General features: G+C 48.5%; 1 protein-coding gene across 1 annotated transcript in view; it reads left to right on the top strand.

Annotated features, from left to right (window-relative positions):
• Window positions 1–20507, top strand: part of PARG (poly(ADP-ribose) glycohydrolase) — a 154896-nt gene extending 134389 nt beyond the window's left edge. The window contains exons 16-18 of the mRNA XM_075000097.1: window positions 1714–1819; window positions 15892–16020; window positions 20009–20507. Of these exons, the coding sequence (XP_074856198.1) occupies window positions 1714–1819; window positions 15892–16020; window positions 20009–20169 (396 nt within the window). The 3' untranslated portion in view covers window positions 20170–20507. The remainder of the gene's footprint in view (window positions 1–1713; window positions 1820–15891; window positions 16021–20008) is intronic.
• Window positions 20508–22466: the final 1959 nt, after the last annotated feature.

Below are 22466 nucleotides of genomic sequence, written 5' to 3'. Positions count from 1 at the left end.
TTTCTGACTTGAGAGAGACTTTAAAAAGCCACACACATCTTCTAGAACAGGTAATTTGTGAACTCTTGTGAAAGTGCTTGATTGGAAACCTTGAATAATGCTGTACTACCAAATTATAACCAATATCTGTCAGATTTTACAAATTACATGGGTGAAAAGACAGGTTTACTAATCCATACTAGACAGTGTGTTCAATAAATTTGTATTCCTTTGTAAAATTTCCATGGCAAGATTTGCCCTTTTTCCACCTGAGTCTTTCACAGAAGCACCTTTCTTTATCCAAGGTTTGAGAGTGATTGTCAGATTATCTCCTTCATCCCTTCTCCTGCTCCCCAGACTCATTTAATATTATACAAACACATATTTTTTACGACTGTATTGTGTATTTTATTCAAAATTTCAAGGCTTTAAGAACCTGGGGGCAGAAGTGTCCTGCTGTTACATAATATCATAATATTCCATGTGTGAATCAGTGAAAGGCATTTCAAGATTTCACTTCACAAGCAATCACAAAAATGTCTCATTACGTTTAATTTAGTGCTTGGAAAATTTGTCCCCCTTTCTTGTAAGGTCATTCTGTTTACTTGGCTCAAATGAGTTTCTTTTGTCTTTGATTGGTGTGGTAGCTTGCAAATCACAAGCTGGTTCTTTCTGGGTCATACTCTCCAAATTCTGATTAACTGGTGAGAAGAGATTTTAAACCTTTATGAGAAATAACTGGATGGTCCAAAAACCCAAACAACCAACCTTAAAAAATTAAAGGAACCAAAAATGTATTAAATTTATGGTACTGGTAAATGAGAGGCACAGTAAGAAAATATGCTACCATTTTAAACCCCTATATTAATATAACTTTTAGTTTTGTGAAAGCCAGAAAGGCAATACTTTCTTATCCTTGAAAGGTGACAATTACGCGGGGCCTAGGAAGTAGGAGATGCACAGAGTAAAGGGGATTATACAAGAAAATAATAAATCTCCTAGGATGGAAACCCTGTAAGGAACCTACATAATGTGATTTGGAAGGTGGTACTCTTCCCCGGAGTAGACATTGCACAGAAGCCCCCAGCATTTTGTGTGATGGCATTGTACTCCTTTCAGATGAGACAGCAAAACTAAGCCCTGCGTAGTATGGTACTATTATAAAGAGATCTAAGCATTCTCCATAATCCCAGTGTCTCAGCTGTATTCAGTTTAAGAAATTAATTCTTATTTACCTATATGTCCTTCAGTTTCAACGGAATACAAGTATCCTCTCTCTGTGGTAAGCTGTAGCACAGTTGTAGCTATTTCACCTGAAATGTTTCAAGTGGACCATGTGAGCTTATGCTAAATACATAGTATGCATTACACTTAAATGCGTAAAGTGCATTAGGATCTTATGGAAAGAAAGACACTTTTACAGATATTCTTGGGATTCTACCTTGGGCGTGAAGGACTCCTTGCTCCTTAATTAGTGCTGGAGAAATTACTAGGATTTTGTTTTCTTGTCTAATTTTCACTCTGAATGTTTTTGTTGCTTAGTGTTGTTCGTTTGCCAATAGATTAATGTGTTAACTTTCATTTTAAGACAACCTGAAGCGAGATTGAATTTTAAGTTACTGCAAACAGTAGAATAAAAATACAGATTACTGTTGTCTAAATGATGTTAAGAACATAGCATCAGAACTACTGTCCAACTCTTCCTCTGCTGAAGTGCCTTTTATCTACCTGCAGGCGTACTGTGGCTTTGCTCGACCTGCTGTTTCTCCTCAGCATCTTTCAGCAATAGCCACTGGAAACTGGGGATGTGGTGCCTTCGGAGGAGATTCTAGATTGAAAGGTAAAAGCAGTGTTCTAAGAGCAAAACAAATCAAACATCAAGTTGAAATAAGCTTTTTCTTTTAGGGTCTTGGACATTCTGAAATGTCCCAAACTTTGAAAAAAGTTTTTATGGCAAACTGCTAGCCAAGGACTTGAGTAATAGTAAAATCATCAATAATACTAATCCAAAAAAGGAATATGCTTGTTCTTAAATTCATGTGTTTTGTATATCATGGTGGGAGGATTATGTAAATACTGCTTTGACAGACAAGGTCAAATGAAATGGGAATAGGAGCCAAGAACACTGAGTTTTACATCATAGCTTCTGCTGGGTTTGGGTCAAACTCTGACTTGATCTTAAGTGGACATTTATTTATGGGCTCATAAATAAGTCTTACTTACCTAGGTGTACTCACAAATCAGGTACAGTGTTTTGATGCCTAAAATATCTAAAATGTAGATGCAGATTATTTTGGTTGCAAATTAGTGTTAATTATTTGCAACTCAGTTTGCAACTACAGTTTACCTCACACTCAGTTTCTTCCATCTGTTACAATGCTGTTCTTACTCTTGTCTTGTTTATTCATTGTATGTTTGCCAGGGTTTGTTTTGTTTTTGTTTTTGTTTTTTACAGAAAAATACACTAGGTTTTGGGTACCTGCAAATTGGGCAAACATTTGAGTACCTGCAAAGTAAGCGTTTGTTCAGATTCTCAGCTGGTAAATCCTCAAATCTAGTTCACATAGGTGTATAATTTAATTTAAATTTTCTTGTAAGCAGAAAATGGCATATTTTGCTTCTTATTACAAAACGTTTGGGGTGATGAAAATATTTTCAGAAGTGAGCTTTATAATTATCATAATTATGGTCTTGTGGCTATTTTAGGTGTTTATGTTAGAAACATGATCTTCAGGCTTCAACCATTTTCTTTCCAAACCTTTGTTATTTAGAAAGAGCCTATTTTTACTTTGTACTCAGTGATTTTGTGACAGCTGTCTTTTGTTTTCCATTTTAAAAAATAAATGATCAAATTCCCGCTATGAGTACAAATTGTCAAATCTACTGAAGTCTGTGATCATGTTTAATGGACAATTCTAGTTAGGCAATTTTTAATAAATGTTTTTAATTGGCATACGAGCTCTTCTTAGTTGGAAATGCAATATCCTAGCGTAATCCCAAAATGTATAAATTTCTGCTAGAAATAATGATCTCTTGACTAAGGCCAGTCTACTAGTGGACACAATTGATCCAACTCCAGCTATGCAATTTATGTAGCTAGAGTTGACATACCTTGCACTGATTTTTTCTGTGCCGTCTCCAAAGTGGGAGGTTGACAGGAGGAACTCTCCTTTCGACTTCCCTCACTCCTTGTGACCTGAGGAATACCTTGATTGGTGGCGAAACCCTGAGCATTGGATTTAGTGTATCCCTACTATGTGTGCTAAATTAAACCCCAGAAGATTGACCCTGACCAGGTTGATCTCCTGGTAAGTATAAACATACCCTGAGATTCTCAAATTAGTTCCTCTTGAATGCAAAATTTTACGATTGCTACCATGTTGAGAGTATAAATCAGAATAGATACATGTATCCTCTGACCTTATATCATGCTTCCATCTGATATTATAAAGTTTTGGGATGATCTACTAAATTGGAGGAAAGACATCAGTTAAGCTGGATCAGTTTCATAAGATGGGATGGCTGGTTCTGTACTTGCTTTTGGTAGAATTAGTTTTCACAAGACATTATGATTCACTCTGACTTTTTATTCCTGAGTCAGTGCTTTTATGATACTTGTTACAGCAGCCTTTTTTGAATAAAACACGTGGCAAAACTAAGAACCTGCCCAATTTATGGTCATTTAAAATCCCGTAATCCACTTTCTGAGAGCTGAAGTGGTAATTCCAGACCAAATTCAAACTACTTACTACGCTCTGCCTGGGTGAATTCCCTATATGATTTCAGCTCCAAAAGATATCTTCTCCAGTCCTAAAATGTTATGTGCCATTGTTTGCGCTGTGAAATTTGGGAATGGTTATTCCCCGTAGTGGTTGAATTTTTAGTGGTGGAGAAAAGGCTATGACACTTTGTAAAGAGCTTTAGGATCCTTCGGGAAGGAAGGGATGTATATATCATCTGTTTTTTATGACCTGGAAGAAATGTATTCTAGGTTTCATAGGCTGTCTTAAATCTGACACTATATGGCAGTGAGAAAGCAACTTTGGTCACTTGTGTATTGATATGGCATTTTGGCTGTATTTTTGTAAACCATTTTAGTATGGTGTAGATTGGTGTTTTTGTGTGTGTTCAGAAATGCAAAGCTTCAGGCTTAAGCTATGAATTCATTTTCACAGATGACTATAATAGCACAATAGCTGCCTTCTTTGTGTGCTTCCTCACGTCAATTCATTGTAGGTGTGTGTGCTCACCATAGGCACCAGTGCTGAAAGATTTTTCCCTTAGCAGTGTCTGTTGGGGGAACTGGCTCAAGAATCCCATGGAGTGGCACACACATTCCGTGGTATATAGGGCCCCCTCAGTACCTTCTTGCCAGCAGTGAGAGTGTTGGCAACTTGCTCATCTCTGCATTCGTGTTGCTCCCTTTTGCAGCTCAATGGACCCTTTTATTCCCCTGTATTTATTTTTTTGTTATCTGTTAGTAGTGTTAGGTCCCATAGAAATTTAGATTCAAGTTGGAGCATGCCCCAGTCCCCAAGCTTCATGGCATGTCGCAGTTGCAATCAGCCCATGCTAGTTAGAACCCCCCCCACTGTGACTGTTTGTGGTCTTTAGGAAAGGTACATTGCAGTGATAGTGTGCTGGAAGCAAGCACACACCACACAATCCAGTGTTTATAGTCAAGTCCTCAGATACAATCGCATCTGCTCTGATCCTTCTGACAAAGACCAAAAACATAAAGATCTCTAGCAAGCTTTTATAAAACTTAATTACCCACCAGGAGAAGTAAAAAAAACAATTGACAAGGCCAGATGAGTACCCAGAAACCAGTTACTTCAAGGCAGGCCCAAGGAGGTCTATAACAGAACTTCTTCCTCGAGTGTCCCCGTGGGTGCTCCACAATAGGTGTCAGGCTCGCCCCGGCGCTGCAGATCGGAAACTTTCCAGCAGTTTCTGCTGGACCGCACATGCGCCAGCGCGTGCCGCTTCCTTGCGCGCCCCCGGCCACGTGCGCAATCCGGTCCCCGCCAGTTCCTTCTTAACCGCCATTGGCTGCAGACTGAATCCGCTCAGGCTGCGGCCAGAGTCAGCGTACTTAGAGTTTTTAGTTAGATTGTTGGTTTCTTTTCTTGCCAAAAAAAAAAATATATATATATATAATAAAATAATATATGCAGAAAGATTAGTAAAAGAGAGGGAGGAGCGGAGACAACGCGGGGACGTGAAGGCCAGTAGGCCTCCTGCCGCGGCAGGCTGGGGTCCGTGAGAGGGGAACAGGCACAGAGACAGTGCTAAGTACCCTATTAACAACTCAAAAGACTCACCGCGATGTCCTCTTCAGGATTCAAAAAGTGTGAGTCGTGCCGCGAAGCTATGCCGGCCTCTGATGGGCATAGTCAATGCATTAGGTGCCTGGTGGAATCACACGTTACCCAGAAGTGTTCCTTCTGTGCAAAGCTCACAGCCAGAGCCAGAAAGGACAGAGAAGTGCACCTGAAAATGCTGTTGTTTGATAAGGCCCTCCAGCCAGACGTGCCGGAGAGGCCTCAATCGGAGGGACCCAAAGGGCTCCATAAAAGGAAGGCGGCGTCCTTCACCCCCTCGGTGCAGAAACGGAGGAAGCTCTCTCCAGCCCGATCCCTACCGGCGGCCACAGCGAGCGGGACGGGCGTAGCACACAGCCCCCAGCCACAGTTACAAACAAGCAGCAGCGCGGCAGCGCACATGGCAGAGGCTGAGCTTCCGATTACTAAACAGCCGACACGCACAGCCTTCAGAGCGGCGGCCAGGCACGCGCCGGAACCGGCGGCACTGCCGCAAGTGGCACAGATTCCCGCGGCGCCAATGGTGCAGGGCCAACAGGCACGCAGCCTGCAGGCACCAGAGGAGGCTATCTGCACGGCACCACAGCTAAGTGTGCCGAGCGCGGCGCCGACAGCAGGGCCGAGATCCCCAGCACGGGAGGGGAAAGGCAGCAGCAAAAACCCAGCACTGCAGCCCTTCCCCGGACAGGGCTGCAGGGCTGCTTTCATCAAGCCCTCCCCTTATGCTGCATACACCAACCAGAAGACATGGGTCTCCCCCAGCCTACCCAGAGCCGCCTCCTCCGTTCCTCCAACCAGCGTTACCATGGCTCGGGCCACCTTCACCTTTTCTGGGATTTGACCCCCTGGAGTACTATCACAAACCAGTTTCACCATTATCTCAGTCATGGAGAAGATCTCGCTCTCCCAGACATAGGGGGTATGCACCTCGAGAGTGGTCCAGGTCTCCATCCCAGGAACCGTGCCCGTGCTGCCATGGTTGCCCTTACCATGCTGGGCATAGACACCACAGGCATACACCCAGGGGCAGGTCCCCCCGGACCGTCCAATATCCCCGTGGGCACTCACGGATGGGGATGAAAACACAGTTATCTCAGAGGGAGTTGATTTTGGAACCCAGAGATTTTCCCTCGCAAACCTCTAGCGAGAGGGTGTGCCACCGACAGCAGGACCCTGAGAGTTCGAAGGAGGCTTACCCTAGTGGTTCCTCCTTGTCCTCCCCCAACGAGGCTACGGCTCCCGGGGATGTTGCTCCCCTGGATGACCTCAAACAGTTTCAGGAGCTGTTTAAAAGGGTGGCCTTCACGCAAGGCATCCAAACAGCAGAAGTGCAGGAGAAGCACCACAAGCTCCTCAAAAACCTGAGACCTCCGGCCTCATCCAAAATCGCTATCCCGCTCGACGAAGCAATCATGGAGTCGGCCACCACCATATGGCAGACCCCGGCTTCCGCTCCACCTGTAAACAAGAGAGCAGATAAGAAATACTTCGTCCCGGCGAAGGGCATGGAGTTCCTGTTTAGTCACCCACAACCAAATTCACTGGTGGTAGCATTGTCTCAGCAGCGATCAAAGACTTCCCAGTACAAAGCGGGGGGGTACGGACAGAGATGCCAAGAAGCTAGAGCTCTTCGGCAGAAAGGTATACTCCTCCTCCACCCTGCTGTTGAGAGTGGCAAATTATGCAGCACATCTAGCGAACCATAATTTCGACAATTACTCCAGGCTTACTTCTCTCATGGATTCGCTTCTGGAAGATAAGAAGCCAGTGCTGAAGGCCATTGTGCAAGAGGGCTATGCAGCTTCGAGGACGGGAGTCCAGATCGCCCTGGACGTAGCGGACACGGCGGCACGCTCAACGGCTATGGCAGTGGTCATGCACAGGGAATCCTGGCTGCAGACATCGGGTATCCCGAGGGATCTGCAGGCAAAAATTGTTGATCTCCCCTTCGACACGCAGAAGTTGTTTGCGGAGCCAACTGATTCGGTCCTTCACTCCAGTAAGGACTCAAGAGCTATACTCAGAACCCTGGGTATTTATACCCCTCCATACAGAAAGAAAAAGTATTACCCTCAACAAAGGCGATACCGTACCAACCTCAGCGTGCTCAGTACCAACGGGGCTACGACCAAGGGCGACATCAACAGCAGCAACAGTATAGAACTCCAAGGCGACGTTCCCAACAGAACCGTGCATCCTCGGGGCAGGCCCAAAGGCAACAAGTTTGATGGACAGGTCAAGGGCTGCACCATTACTACCATCGTGCAATGCCATCCCCAACTAATGTTCCATCATCGCCTCCCACTGTTCCACTCACAATGGCAAAAGATCACCACAGACAAATGCGTACTAGAGATCATAGCCACGGGTTACGCGATCCACTTCCAGTCGCTCCCACCGCCAAAACCTCCGCCCAGGCCTCATCTCAGGGATGCTTCCCATGAGGCGAAACTCAAGCAGAAGGTGGACCATCTTATGTCCATAGGGGCGGTGGAAAGAGTGCCGGAGCGACTACAGGGGAAAGGGTTTTATTCACGATACTTCCTCACAGAGAAGAAAACAGGAGGCTGGAGGCCCATCTTAGGTCTTCGAGGCCTCAACAGGTACTTGCGCAAACAGCATTTTCCGATGATCACAGTCGCCTCTATACTCACGGCACTAGACGATGGAGATTGGTTTGCAGCCCTCGACTTACAAGATGCGTATTTTCATATAACGATCCACCCGGCACACAGACATTTTCTCCGTTTTATGGTCGGCAAAGAACATTTCCAATACAAGGTCCTGCCGTTCGGCCTCTCCTCGGCCCCCAGAGTCTTTACCAAAACCCTGGCAGTGGTGTCAGCCTACCTGCACAGACAGGGGGTATTTATATTCCCATATCTGGACGACTGCCTACTGAAAGGGGCCTCGAGGGCAGAGGTACTACGCATGATACACGTAACAGCAAACACGTTTTCTTCGCTGGGCCTGGTCATCAACCTCGCGAAGTCAAAGACTGACCCCACACAAGACATAGAGTTCATAGGGGCACGTATACACTCTATTACAGCAAGGGTCTATCTACCCGACGCCCGCTTTCGCGCCATCGGTTCCCTGGTGCAAGTCATTACATACAGCCCCACGGTGCCGGTCTTAACGTGCTTGCAGCTGCTAGACCACATGGCAGCGGCAACGTTTGTGGTACAGAACGCCAGATTGCATATGTGCAGCCCGCAACATTGGTTGGTGAGCGTCTATAAGCCGGCGTCCCACACTGTCCACAGGGTGGTGTCGCCCACGATAGAGGTGCGGAGATCCCTGCAATGGTGGGTAAACCCCAAGAACATGCTAACAGGGGTACCCTTTCACCAACCACAAATCTCTATTTTTCTTACTACCGACGCTTCCCACATAGGGTGGGGAGCCCACATCGGCGACAAGGTAACGCAAGGACTGTGGCCCCCTACGGAACAGTCACTGCATATAAATATACTGGAGCTCAGAGCAGTGTTCAATGCCTGTAAACACTTTCGAGACCTCATACAAGGCAAAGTAGTCGGGATCAATACAGACAATACCTCCACCATGTTTTATATAAATCGACAAGGAGGAGCTCGGTCCCGTGCCCTATGTGCGGAAGCAGTCCGGCTGTGGAACTGGTGCATCGCCAACAATATAACATTGAAGGCCTCGTACTTACCAGGAGCTCACAACATGAAGGCAGACCAGCTGAGCAGGCGCTTTGCGCTCACACACGAATGGCAGATCCGCTCCGATCTGCTACGACCGATCTTTCATACATGGGGGTTTCCCCAGATAGACCTGTTTGCCACCCAGCACAACAAGACATGCCCCCAATACTACTCCAGGGCAGGACTGGGGCGGGGGTCCTTGGGGGACACGTTCACGATTTCGTGGAAGGGCCCCCTGCTTTACACGTTTCCTCCCACAGTGCTCATCCACAAGGTCTTGTAGAAAGCCAGGAGGGAGAGAGCCCGCATGATCCTAGTAGTCCCAACATGGGATCGACAGCAGTGGTTCCCCTTGCTTCTGTGCATGTCGGACCGCCCACCGCTTCCCCTTCCGGCGGCACCGGACTTGCTCACGCAGGCCCAGGGGTCCATAGTGCATCCACACCCTCAAGGCCTGCGCCTACAAGCATGCTTAATCCATGGCTCGGCTCACTAGAGAGTACATGTACGGAGGGAGTACAACAAGTCCTGGAGAGTAGCCGAAGGACCTCCACCAGGAAGACTTACAAGCAGAAATGGACTCGATCCACTGCATGGTGTTCTGCCAAGCAATTAGCTCCCCTTGATGTGCCTATATCCGTAATACTAGAATACTTACTGGACCTCAAAAGAGGCGGGCTCTCCCTATCCTTGCTAAAGGTCCACCTCGCCACTATATCGGCTTTTCGGCATGAAGAAGAAGGGCCCACGGTGTTTGCCCACCCTATTGTTCCCAGGTTCCTGAAAGGGCTGGTAAACCTGTACCCCCCTCGGAAACCGCTTCCACCATCGTGGAACTTGGACCTAGTGCTCAGCGCGCTAATGGGCCCACCCTTTGAACCCTTAGCCACAGTCCCCCTACGTCTCCTTACGATGAAAACAACCTTCCTCCTTGCAATCACGTCAGCCCGCAGGGTGAGCGAGCTCGCAGCAGTCATGGCAACGCCACCCTGCACAGTCTTCTCAAAGGAGGCGGTAACCTTACGGCTGTACCCAGCCTTTGTTCCGAAAGTTTCTTCAGAGTTCCACCTTAATGAACCTATAGTTTTACCCGAAGCCTCACAGCTCTAGCAAGCAGGCATGCCTACATCTCGTGGACGTGAGGAGGGCGTTGGCCTTCTACATAGACAGAACTAAGTCCTTCCGGAAAACGGACAGACTTCTAGTCTCTCTCGCTCCCAGGTCAAAAGGAGAGGGTCTCTCCTCACAGAGAATCTCGAACCACATTGTGTCCTGTATAAAAATGTGCTACGAGCTTCGAAAGACTCCTTTGCTGGCCCCGCCTAGGGTTCACTCCACCAGGGCGGTGGCGGCATCAACAGCCTTTTTCAAGGGCATCGCGTTAAAAGACATCTGTAGAGCGGTGACCTGGTCATTCTATGACACCTTCACCAAGCATTATGCCCTACATCAAGTATTCCAAGAGGATACCCGCCTCTCGACAGTGGTCCTTTCGGGAGCAAGCTGCACATAAATCCAATCACCCACCTCCTTACTTGGGTTACTGCTGGGTAGTTACCTATCGTGGAGCACCCACGGGCACACTCGATGAAGAAAGAGAAGTTACTCACCGTAGTAACGATGGTTCTTCGAGATGTGTCCCCGTGGGTGCTCCATCACCCGCCCATCCTCCCCGCTTCAGATCTCTGTTTGGTGTTTTTCAGGAGCATCCGAGGCGGTTGGTCAAGGAACTGGCGGGGACCGGATCGCGCAAGGGAGCGGTGCGCGCCGGCGCATGCGTGGTCCGGCAGAAACTGCTGGAAAGTTTCCGATCTGTGGCGCCAGGGCGAGCCCGACACGTATCGTGGAGCACCCACGGGGACACATCTCGAAGAACCATCGTTACTGCGGTGTGTAACTTCTCTATCACTGGTCATTACTGCTAGCCCCCAGCTCAGATCCCTACAGGACATCATCAAAAACCTACAACCTGTACTAGAACACGATGCTACACTCCGGAAGGCTCTAGGTGAGAGGACTGTTTTCTCCTATAGACAATCTCCTAACCTATTGAAAAATCTCGCTAGCAATCACAGGCCATACTACAGTAATACTAATCCTGTAACTTTTCCTTGCAACAAACGCCGTTGCCAACTTTGTCCACATATTTATTCTGCAGATACCACTGGACCTAACCACATTAATTACAAGACCAGGAGCTCATTCTCCTGTACCTCAAGCAACGTTATATATGCCATCGTAGCTACGTCTACATGTGAATGCTACATTGAAATAGCTTATTTCAATGTAGCGACATCAAAATAAGCTATTTTGATGAATAACGTCTACACGTCCTCCAGGGCTGGTGCCGTTGACGTTCAATGCCGACGTTGGGCAGCACGACATCGAAGTAGGCGCTGCAGGGGAGCATCTACATGCCAAAGCAGCAGACATCAAAATAAGGGTGCCAGGAACAGCTGCAGACAGGGTCACAGGGCAGACTAGCCCTTCCGGGGCAACAGTTAGCCGCTCCCTTAAAGGGCCACTCCCAGACACATTCAGCCTGCACAGCACGCGGTTTGCAGAGCCATAGGCACGCACACCTCGGCGAAGCAGTTGTGGACCCCGAGCAGCAGCCAGAGGTCCACCCAGCCACCCCTGCAGGAGCAGTGCTTGCCCTGCTTAATGCCATGCAGGAGGAAGCTGATTACCTTTTCATCACAGAAGAGGAGCTGCCCCCAGGGGAGGAGGAAGCAACCTCAGACCCTGCTGTCCTCTGCCCCCTGCTGCACATGCCGCCGGCTGTGGAGCTACCCCACGAGCACCAACTGGTGGGAGCGGCTGGTGCTCGGCGAGTGGGACAACAACCGCTGGCTCCAGAACTTTCGTATGAGCCGGCAGACATTACTGGAGCTCTGCCAGTGGCTCACCCCCGCACTGAGGCACCAGGACCCCACCATGCGGCGTGCCCTCAGTGTGGAGAAACGGGTCAGCATCGCTGTCTGGAAGCTGGCCACTCAAGACAGCTACTGATCCGTGGGGCAGCAGTTTGGCATCGGCAAGGTCACCATCGGGGCTGTCCTCATGGAGGTAAGAGGACCCACGGGGAGGGGGAGGCAGCCCTGGGGGTGGAGGGGAGCCCTGGGAGGGGGAGGGCCAGCCACACCCTGCACACCCCTCACTGGTGCTCTCCCATGTCCTTCCCCTGCAGGTCATCCTTGCCATCAATGCCCTGCTCCTCCAGAGGCTCGTGCGGCTTGGGGACCCGGATGCCGCCATCGCGGGGTTTGCCACCCTGGGCTTCCCAAATTGCTTTGGGGCTCTGGATGGGACCCATATCCCCATCCGAGCTCCGGAGCACAGCGGAGGATGCTTCCTGAACAGGAAGGGCTACCATTCGGTGGTCCTCCAGGCCTTGGTGGACAGCCGGGGCCGCTTCCTGGACATTTATGTTGGCTGGCCTGGCAGCACCCACGACCCCCGGGTATTCAGGAATTCGGGCCTATGCCGCCGGCTGGAGGCGGGGACCTACATCCCCCAGCGGGAGATACCTGTGGGGGACACCACGATGCCCCTCTGCGTCGTTGCAGACACAGCGTACCCCCTCCAGCCCTGGCTCATGCACCCTTACATGGGCCATCTCACAGCCAGCCAGGAGCGCTTCAACACGCGCCTGAACCATGCACGCCAGGTGGTTGGGCGCACATTTGGCCGCCTCAAAGGGCGCTGAAGGTGTCTCCTCACCCACCTTGATGCGGGCCCCCCCAACATCCCCCAAGTTGTGGGCGCGTGCAGCGCACTCCACAACCTGGTCGAGAGCAAGGAGGAGGCATTCTTTCAGGGCTGGGCTGTGGAGGCTGGCAGGGCTGATGTACAGCCACCCGCTGCCCCCAGTCATCAGGTGGACCCCGAGGGGACCCGGGTCCGGGAGACCCTGCGGGCCCATTTCGACCAGGCTGCAGGGTGAATGCTGGCAGGCCCCCCCACTGCACCCCCACATCCTCCACAACACTCCCTGCCCCTACGCCCACACCACAGAGCACCTAAGAGCACCCCCCCCCCCACTTTTCTTGCAAATAAAAATAGACCTGTTTGTGAAACCGCAAAACGGTGAATTCTCTTATTATATTATTACGACAAATATATTATATATTCTATGATAAACAAACAGTGGAACACAAGGAAGGGGAGAACTATTTATATGGGGGGCAGGTATCATAAAATAACAGGGGTCTAATACAAACTATATACAACATAATGGGGATATGTACAAAGGGGGGGGGCACGTCCTAGGCCCCGCACCCCCTAATGTCCAACGCTGGGGGTTGGCGGGTGCGACCCTCGCCTCGGCCTCAGACATGGCCAAGGCTGGCCAGGGGCTGGGCGAACTGGCAGATACGGCTGGCGGGTGTCAGCAGGCCCCAGGTCCCCCTCAGCAGAAGGCCCCTCGGTGGCGGACGGCGGGTGGAGCAGGCAGGGCGGGCAGAGCAGCGGCCGGCGCGGCATGGGGGGCCAGGTAGTCCGCAGTGCACTCAAAAGTGTGCATAAAGGCCCCCCATGCCTCTTGGCGCCAGGCCAGCGCCCGCTCCTGCAGTTGGAGGCGCCGCTCGTCCACCCGCAGGCGCTGCTCCGTGACCTCCAGCTGCCGCCGGAGGGTCGCCAGCAGCTGGGGGTCCGTCGCTGTCCAGTGGTGGTGCTGGGTCCGCTGTCGGCCCTGCCCTGGGGCTGGTCAGTGCTCCGCCGAGGGGCTGGCCTGCAGTGATGGCCCCGGTGGGCTCTCCGGGATCACTGACACCTCACCGGTGCTCTCCGGGCCCTCTGATGGTGCAGCTGCGGAACACGGGGGGGGAAGAAGAGTGGAGACAGCCATTAGTGTGGGCCCCGAGCCGTGGCCCTTGTGCCCCCACCCCTCTGCTGCTGGTTCCCCATCCCCGTCCCTGGGAGATGCTGCTGATGCGTGTCCCACCCCCTCCCCCTGGGGGACCCTAGGTTCCGCTGCCCCCATCCTCAGGGATGGGGCATGGCACTGTCGTGCTGGGTGGGGCAGGGGCTGATGCACTCCTCTGAGGGACATGCCACTGCTGTCCTTGGGGCCATGGTCATCAGGGCATGTGGAGGGCCCTGGTCATGTCTGTTGTCCCCGCCCCTCAACCCCGGGGGTGTGCACCAGGGGGGTATATACCTGACAGTCCGCTCCCACGGTCGGGGGACACCCTGTGGGTGGACGCCCTGCTGGAGCTTCAGGACGGCAGCGCAATGTGGAGCCACCCGTCGCTGGAGGAGGATTCCCCCTCCTCCTCCTTCTCCTCCGGCATCCCAGGGTGGGCTCCTGGGGGGCCCCTGGGGTGCGGGGCTTGCCTTCGGGGCGGACTCCGCCTCCGGGGCCTGCTGGGGCTTGTCGGCCAAGGTGTCAAGAGTGGCCGGCGGGGAGGAGGTATGCCGTGGGCCCAGGATTTCCCTGAGCTCCCTGTAAAAGGGGCAAGTTGCGGGGGCGGCCCCAGATCAGCTGGCCGCATCCCGGGCCTGGGCGTAACCCTGCCGCAGCTCCTTGACCTTACTCCTGACGTGGTCAGGAGTGTGGCCAGGCCGGCCCTGGGCGGCCAGGCCGGCCCTGGGCAGCCAGGCCCTCGGGCAGCCGAGCGAACGCATCCGCATTCCACCTCTTGCTCCCCATTACCTGGAGCACCTCCTCCTTGCTCCAGAGCCCCAGCAGGTCCCGGATCTCGGCCTCCATCCAGGAGGGGCCCCGCTGCCTCTTCCCCAGCTGGCTGCCAGCCTGGAAGCCCTGGCTCCCCTTGTGGGGGGGTTGCCCTAGGGGTGCTTTGGGGGCTGGCGGGCGGCCATTGCAGCGGGGAGGGTGTCTCTGGGCTGCAGGGATGCGTGCAGGCTGGCTGCGTGGCTATGCTGCCGCCTGCACGCGACGACCATAGAGCTCAGGGGCAGGAGAGAGCGTCTCTCAACCCCTCAGCTGATGGCTGCCATGGCGGACCCCGCTCTTTCGATGTTGCGGGACGCGGATCGGCTACACGTGCCCTACTTCGACGTTCAACTTCGAAGTAGGGCGCTCTGCGCATCTCCTCATGAGGATAGCGACTTCGATGTCTCGCCGCCTTACATCGATGTCAACTTCGAAATAGCCCTCGCCACGTGTAGACGTGGTGGGTGGTATTTCGAAGTTGGCGCGGCTACTTCGCAGGTGCCGGCACGTGTAGACGTGGCTCCTGTGTCCCAAGCTCAAACAGGGACTCTGTGTCAGAGCAGTGGGGGCAGTGTTGTCCAATGGGCAAGAAATAAAACTGGAACTTTGGAAACTTTGGATTCTATGCCCTCACCAGCTTTCCCTGGGTCAGATAAGCCCCCTTTGTTCATGCTGAGAGATAGTTAACTAGGCTAGATTGAGTTGGATGTGCCAGTTTGTACATTGGGAGAAGCAAAGGTTCCGTCTGTGCACTGCCAACCTGCATGGGAGAGGGCGTATTCACTCAGTGGTTGTTCTGCACCCATCTGTCTTTGCAGTTCACAATGTGGGCAACTCATACAAGAGAATGGGAGATGCTCTCTTAACCCACAGTTCAGGCACATTAGCCAGCACGTAACGTAGTCCTACCTGAATAAGCCCATTTACTTTAAGAGAGCTACTTAAACATCAAGATACAGGTTGATGTGAGCGGGAACAGAATCTGGCCTGTTGTGTACTGAACTACTCTGAGCTTCAGTTTCTGGTTGTTTTTTGTTTTAAGTCAGTTTTTATTTGCAATTTTACAAAAAGTTGGCTTTAAGGTCTCCAGGCAAAGAATGCTATGTGGCATGATTGGTAGTTGTGAAGTCTCCCCACAGAACACAGATCACAGTACTTCTGTGATAAATTTTATTATCCTGTCTTATCCTGTATTTACCTTTGGTCTGTTTTCTCTCCTCCCCGCACCCCCTTGCAGCCTTAATACAAATCCTTGCAGCTGCTGAAGTTGGACGAGATGTGGTTTATTTTACCTTTGGAGATGCTGAGCTGATGAGAGATATTTACAACATGCACACCTTTCTCACTGAGAAGGGCCAGACTGTTGGTAAGTGTAAAACAATCCCTCTCCACTGTGAAATACAAAGAGGAATAAATCCCTCTTCAGTTCGATGTCTGAACAGTCAGAAATGTAGTCACTAGGTCAAAGTGCTGGAATTAAGTGTAGGAAGCCTCAGCATTACAAGTCTATGCAAGAAGCAATTCCTGCAAAAGTCATGCAGAGAATCTGTCTTAACCGGCATTCTATCATCTGGGACTCTCAAATAACTGACATTTTAACCAAAAGTAAATTTTAGTTCTTCATCGAGAGTTGTCCCTGTGGGTGCTCCACACCAGGCATTAGTTCATCCCTGCACCTTCGCACGGTGATATTTGCAGAAGTGTCTGTCTGGGTCGCACATGTGTGAGCCTGTCTCTCAGCCCACCCTCCCCTTCCTTTAAAGAGCCATGCACAGGACCCAGAACCTTTAGTTCCCTTTCTGCCATCCCCAGCTGGAGACAGAGTGCAGCAGTCATGCACTCCCCTCACAGTTTATAATTTAGCTAGAACAGTATTTTTCATTAGTTATTTAGTTATTTACTGTTTATAGAAGAAGAAAAGGAAAGGAAAAAACCCTGCCTCAACCATTTTGGCAGCTCCTTTGGAAATGCATGGCTCCCTGAGCTTCAGGAGAGGTGCCTCCTGCAGGGAGGTGATGCCCATCTCTGATGGACACAGTCAGTGTGCTCCTGTTTGGGAGAGGGACATATCCTTCAGAAATGTGCCCACTGTGAAATCCAGGGTATGCAGAGACAGGGCCAAGGCTGAAACTCCTGCGAGTGGAGAAGTCTGTCCGACCAGCCTCTGACCCAGGATGGGGAACATGCTCAGCAAAGGGGTCCCTCACAAGGTTCCCAAAACTGCTGAAAGCAGCAAAAAGAGTGCCAGGCACCTTTGCCGCGGATAGGACATAAGAGGAAAAAAATGCTCTCCAAGAGTCTCTGCCTCCCCCACAGACAGCTCCGAAAGCACCTGAGGCAGCATCCGAGCAGAAGCTAATGCAGCTGCCCCCTCTCACTCATGGTGTGAGGCAGGCACTTGTCACTGCTCCTCCTTCCTTTCCCCTTCTCATGAATAAATGTTATGTGATGAGGTAGACCATCTCCTCAACTAGGGGGCCACAGAACCTTTTTCACCAGCAACATGCAGGGAAAATTTTTTTTTCCCCCCACTATTTTTTAATACCCAGAAAGAATGGAGACCAGTTCTCAACCTAGGAGGCTTAAACAAATTTGTAAAGAAACAGAAGTTCAGAATGATCACCCTCTCCACAGTAATCCTAGTGCTAGAACAGGGGGACTGGTTTTCAGCCCTCAACCTGCAAGATGCTTACTTTCATATCTCCATACATTCAGCCCACAGACATTTTCTGAGATTTACTGAAGAGCTGCCCACTACCAGTACAAAGGTCAGACCTTTGGATTCTCCACAGCCCCCATAGTAGTTTCCAAACTCCTTGCAGTAGTGACTTCACACCTCAGGAAAAAAAGCACCAATATGGGAGGAAGCCACTCACACCACCATCACGACTATGAAATGCTTTCAGCACTTGGGCCTGCAAATAAACACACACAAATCAGTAACACAACCTACATAGCATCTGGAATTCCTCAGGGCTTACCACAATGCCACCACAGCTACTGCCTCACTCCTGCACCATTGCTTCCAGGCCATCACCAACCTTGTAACCTCCTTACAAACTGCCCCACAAACCACAGAACAGCAGTGCCTACAGCTACGAGGCCACTAGCTGCGTGCACCTTTGTGGTCAGACATGCACAACTACACATGCGAAGTCTGCAGGGTTGGCTTGCTGCTGTTTACAAGCCACACAAACATACATTGACACTATCACTCACAATTCTTCCCAAAGTGAAAGACTATTTGGTGGACACAATCCAGAAACCTATGCTCAGGAATCCCATTTTTTTAGGCTTCACTTGCACGTATTCTTACCACGATGCCTCCCTCACTGGGTGGGGCGCTCACTTACGACATCATACGGCACAGGTTCTCTGGTCCATGACCGAACAGGATCTTCACATAACCATACTGGAACTTTGTGGAGTCCGATACGCCTGCCTCTACTCCCTTCCACACATTGCGGGCACTACAGTTCAGGTTCTCGTAGACAATATGCCATGTATGTTTTACATAGATAGGGCAGAGCTTGCTCCCCCTCTCTCTGCGCCAAGGCCATCAAGCTGTGGAACTGTTGTGTCCATCACAGTATTCACCTTTCTGCCTCATGCCTACTTGGCTCCCCGAATGCAACAGCAGACGAACTTAGCACATGATTCCCCATGGACCACGAGTGGGAACTGAATGATGAGATCCTGCATGCCATATTTAACCAATGGGGTTACCCAACCGTAGACTTCTTTGCCTCAGACAGCAACAAGAAATGCATGAAGTATTGTTCCAGGGTGGGTGTAGGCAAGAACTCAATGGGCAATGGCCTTCTTGATTGGCACATGCTGGGCCTATGCCTTCCCACCTACACCACTCCGACACAATTGAGCAACGGTAATCTTAATAGCTGTAGCATGGCCCAGACAGACATGGTACCCTTACCTCCTCTGGATGTCCATCTGTCCCCCTATCACACTACCTCCCATTGACAACCTGCTCACACAACAACAGGGCCAATTGCATCAGCTCAAGGCATGGCTCCTGTCTGGCTGTCAGATACATGCTCATTCCAAGTCCAGAATGTTCAACTAAATGGCAGAAAATCATATACCTGTACAGCTCTCACACACAAATGGAACAGGTTTAAGGCCTGGTGCACTGCAAAACAGTTAGATCAAAGAGCAGGACTGCTTCCTTCTATCCTGGACTATATCCTTGAGTTAAAACAAATGGGCCAGTTAAAACAAACTGGCCTTTCTCTGAGTTCTGTTACGAGTGTGACCCAGAGGGACACTGCTGCATAAATCTTCATGCAATGGTGCAGGAATGCACCAACCCTGAAATGGAGCACCCACAGGGACACTCACCTCAAAGAACCTCAGTTACTGCATGGGAGAGTAACCTTCGTTATGTTTTCCATGAGTACAATATATTGAAAGTATATACAAATAAATACAGGACAAGTTTAGTGTACAATACTACTGTTGGTAAATAAAGTACTCTGCATACATTTTTGTTTTTCTTAATACCTAATCTTGTTTTTCATCAGTGTTATGCATTGCTAGGTACCCCTCTCTATTATCCAGAATATTTGACTCTCTGGCAACCTCCTGGCCCCGGGGCTGCTGGATATGAAAGAGTTTACTGTACATAATACACATGTGCCATCATAACGTAGTTTAAGGTGACTGAAGGTCTGTCAGAGCTCTAAATAAAATTTGAAATGCTTTTTCTTCCTTCAAAAAAAATAGAATACATAATTTTGATCCTTGTAGTAGTCTGGTGTGGTATTAAGGGTTTGATTGTACAAGCCCTCATGAAGTCTTAAGTAGCCAGATTTGAAGATATTGGGACCCACTGAGTTCCAGTAGCAGCATAAAAGGATCTGCGTGCATTGCTTTGCTGGTAGTAGTATCTCTAACTTCTTTGTGGGAAACAGAGCTCTAAATGTAAATATTTCCAAATCAGTAGAGAAAATAATTCATTTTGTCAGGATTTTGTTTTAAAATTAGAAGACGTAGGAACATTATTACTGTGACTTTCACCACTCCTGGCACAGAGCTCAGGTAGTTTTGTGAAGGGAATTGTGCAAGCAGTGGGGTTTGCAGTAGGAAACTGAGAAATAGAGAAGGGACCCAAAATCCTGTTTTGTTAGCAAACCCCAGGTTGTTACACAGCCCCTTTTGGACTAAAGCTCCAGCCTGCAAACTGAAATAAGAGCTGTTTCCCCTTTGCTTTCCCTGTGCATGTGTATGCAGATGCTCTGGCCCAGTGCACAGTTGTTGTTTGTGGTATACCCCTACTTATAGCGTGATAGTTACTTAAGAAGCCTGTTTTCTTTTTATTTCTTTTCATTTTCAAGGGGATGTTTACAGGCTGTTGCTCAGATACTATAATGAAGAATGCAGGAACTGTTCTACTCCAGGACCAGATGTGAAGCTTTATCCTTTCATATATAATACCCTTGAATCCTATGCAGATTCCACTGATGAAGATGAGAAAGGATTGTGCTTTGATGAGTAGGATAAATAAGAGGATTTTTCCTCTCCTTATAATATATTGTTTGAATTGCTGGGTGTAATATATGGACCGGCTTAACTTAATATCAATGTATATAAGACTGCATTTGTAATTCTTTTAAATTAGCTTATCCTAAAACCAAACTTTCAGAGGTGAGATTTTCTGTTTATACAACATAAACCTCATCGATCCACATATTTAAATGTTTGTTTTGTATATCCTATTTGCGTTTGCGTGTTTTCTTGTTCATCAGAAAGTTTTGGTCTATATTTGTTACCCTTTGGAATCAAATACCAGTTTATGTGAAAACTCTCTTTTAAGAGATCCTGTAAAATACATGTTTCCAACATAAAATGATTACTAGTAAACCCACAGTCATGGGTAACTGATGGGTGCAATGTTGGGAAAGCTGAGTAATTGTCCATTGTAGTGGAAATTGTAACAGTTCATTCCATCCTTGGACTGCCATGGTACTTTTCTCTTTAGTTATCACTTTTTAATTTCTGCAGCTTTAAAAGAAAACATTGATTTCAAACTTTTCAATAAAAGGTAAAATGTACTACTCTGCTTGTGTTGGAACTCTAAGGAGAGCAGGATAACAGGAAGTTGGAATGGGCAAAAAGGGGCTGAGTTATAAGGGAACAGAAACACTAAAGTTAGAGGAAGCCAAGGCAACAATTTCACCTTTTTATTTATATTCTTAAGTATGTGTGCTAGGACCCAAGTATTATATAAAGCATGGAACACGTTCTTAAACACGATGATGCATCAAAACTTTCTCAAGTTTGCTTCAGTGATTTGTAATATTGCTGAAATTCACTATTTGTTAGATTTAAACCAGCATATCAATTACTATATATCAGTTATCCTCTAACTAGAATATATACAGATGTACACATATAGGTGTGTATAAATTTGCATGCATGGAAATGAAATTAAGATACGATAATTACTTACACATCAGTGGGCAGCAAATCTCTCCATTTTACAAAAAAGAGAAGATTGCCGGAGCAGATGTGTGTACCTTTGATTATGAAAGAGATGACAACGGAGGTACATCAGAGGAAGGAGTGTAGCACTTTTGCTCTTTTCCATCTCCATGAGTCCAAAATGAATGCTGCTGTACATTAAAGACATGTATGAATGAGTTTCAAGGCTTCAGCAACTTAACTGTATAACAGCTCAGGAATGTATACTGGCCTAACTGTATTGGTTTCAGTGAAAGTTTTGCTTCTGGTAAGTGTCTACACTTTAGTTCCAAATTGGAACGTATGTTACCTGCTCTCCATTTTTTTTGGTCCAATGACATCGCTGCTGCTGCTGCTGCTACCACTGAAGATTCACAGGTGGTAGTGATACTCATAGATGTAGAACAGATAAAGCACTATTGCCACCAACATTGTCAGCATGATGTCTGATAGATCTCTTCTGAAGAGGGTTAGGCAACATGGTGCTTAAATACTGGTACCAATTCAGAGTCCAGCTCCATTTAAGCTCATGCTACTGCTCATACTGTTGGAGCTGATCTAGAGGGGAATCTGGGACTTCGAAAAAGATTAATGCAGAGGTTCTGTAAAAAGTCTTCCTGTTTATGCTAATGATTCAATTAGGACACATCAATAGTCCTTGTAATGTGAAATGTTATGGCACCGGTGGTTATAGCCTTGCAGTTCCCAATGGTTGTTCTCTGTCCAGCCAAACACACTGAATAGCAAATTGAAAAAGAAATCTTGCTCAAGAGACTTGGAATTGCTTTGAGCAACTTTTCTTTTGTTTATACCAGTTACTTTAGGGCTTAGAGGGAGTCTCAAACTCATGGCTTGAGCAATTCTGTAATCCAGCCCATGCACTGCTGCTAGCATGAGTCCCTGCAACTCTGGGGGGATGTAATTAGAGAATTATTTTCTCAAGTTTATTTTCTCATTGTACCATAGTATATTCAATTCAGAGAATAAGGTGGTTGTAGTGCCAAGAATTTCCAGAACAATCTGAGATCACATTTATGATGATGATTTTTCTTGAAATCCTGGAGAATTAAATAATGGTGGACCAGAGAAAGCAACCCATTCAAGTTCAGATCTTTAATGTATACATGCAGTTAATAAACTATTGTCTGCTTTTTTCCCCTGTCCATACAGTATTCATTTATATATAGTCACCTGAAAAATTTGAAGTGATATCTTCAATACCTTTATGAACTTGGTCTTGGAAAGGAGAATACAGGGAGGGCACTTGCAATGTAATCTAGAGTGCAGGATAAAGATTATATGTACTTGTGTAGGTGTGAAGTAATATAGCAG

The sequence above is a fragment of the Carettochelys insculpta genome, chromosome 7 (genome assembly GCF_033958435.1).
Source record: "Carettochelys insculpta isolate YL-2023 chromosome 7, ASM3395843v1, whole genome shotgun sequence".
NCBI lineage: Eukaryota > Metazoa > Chordata > Testudines > Carettochelyidae > Carettochelys > Carettochelys insculpta.
Note: the sequence above shows the minus strand (reverse complement) of the source record. Positions and strands in the feature narration are given on the sequence as shown.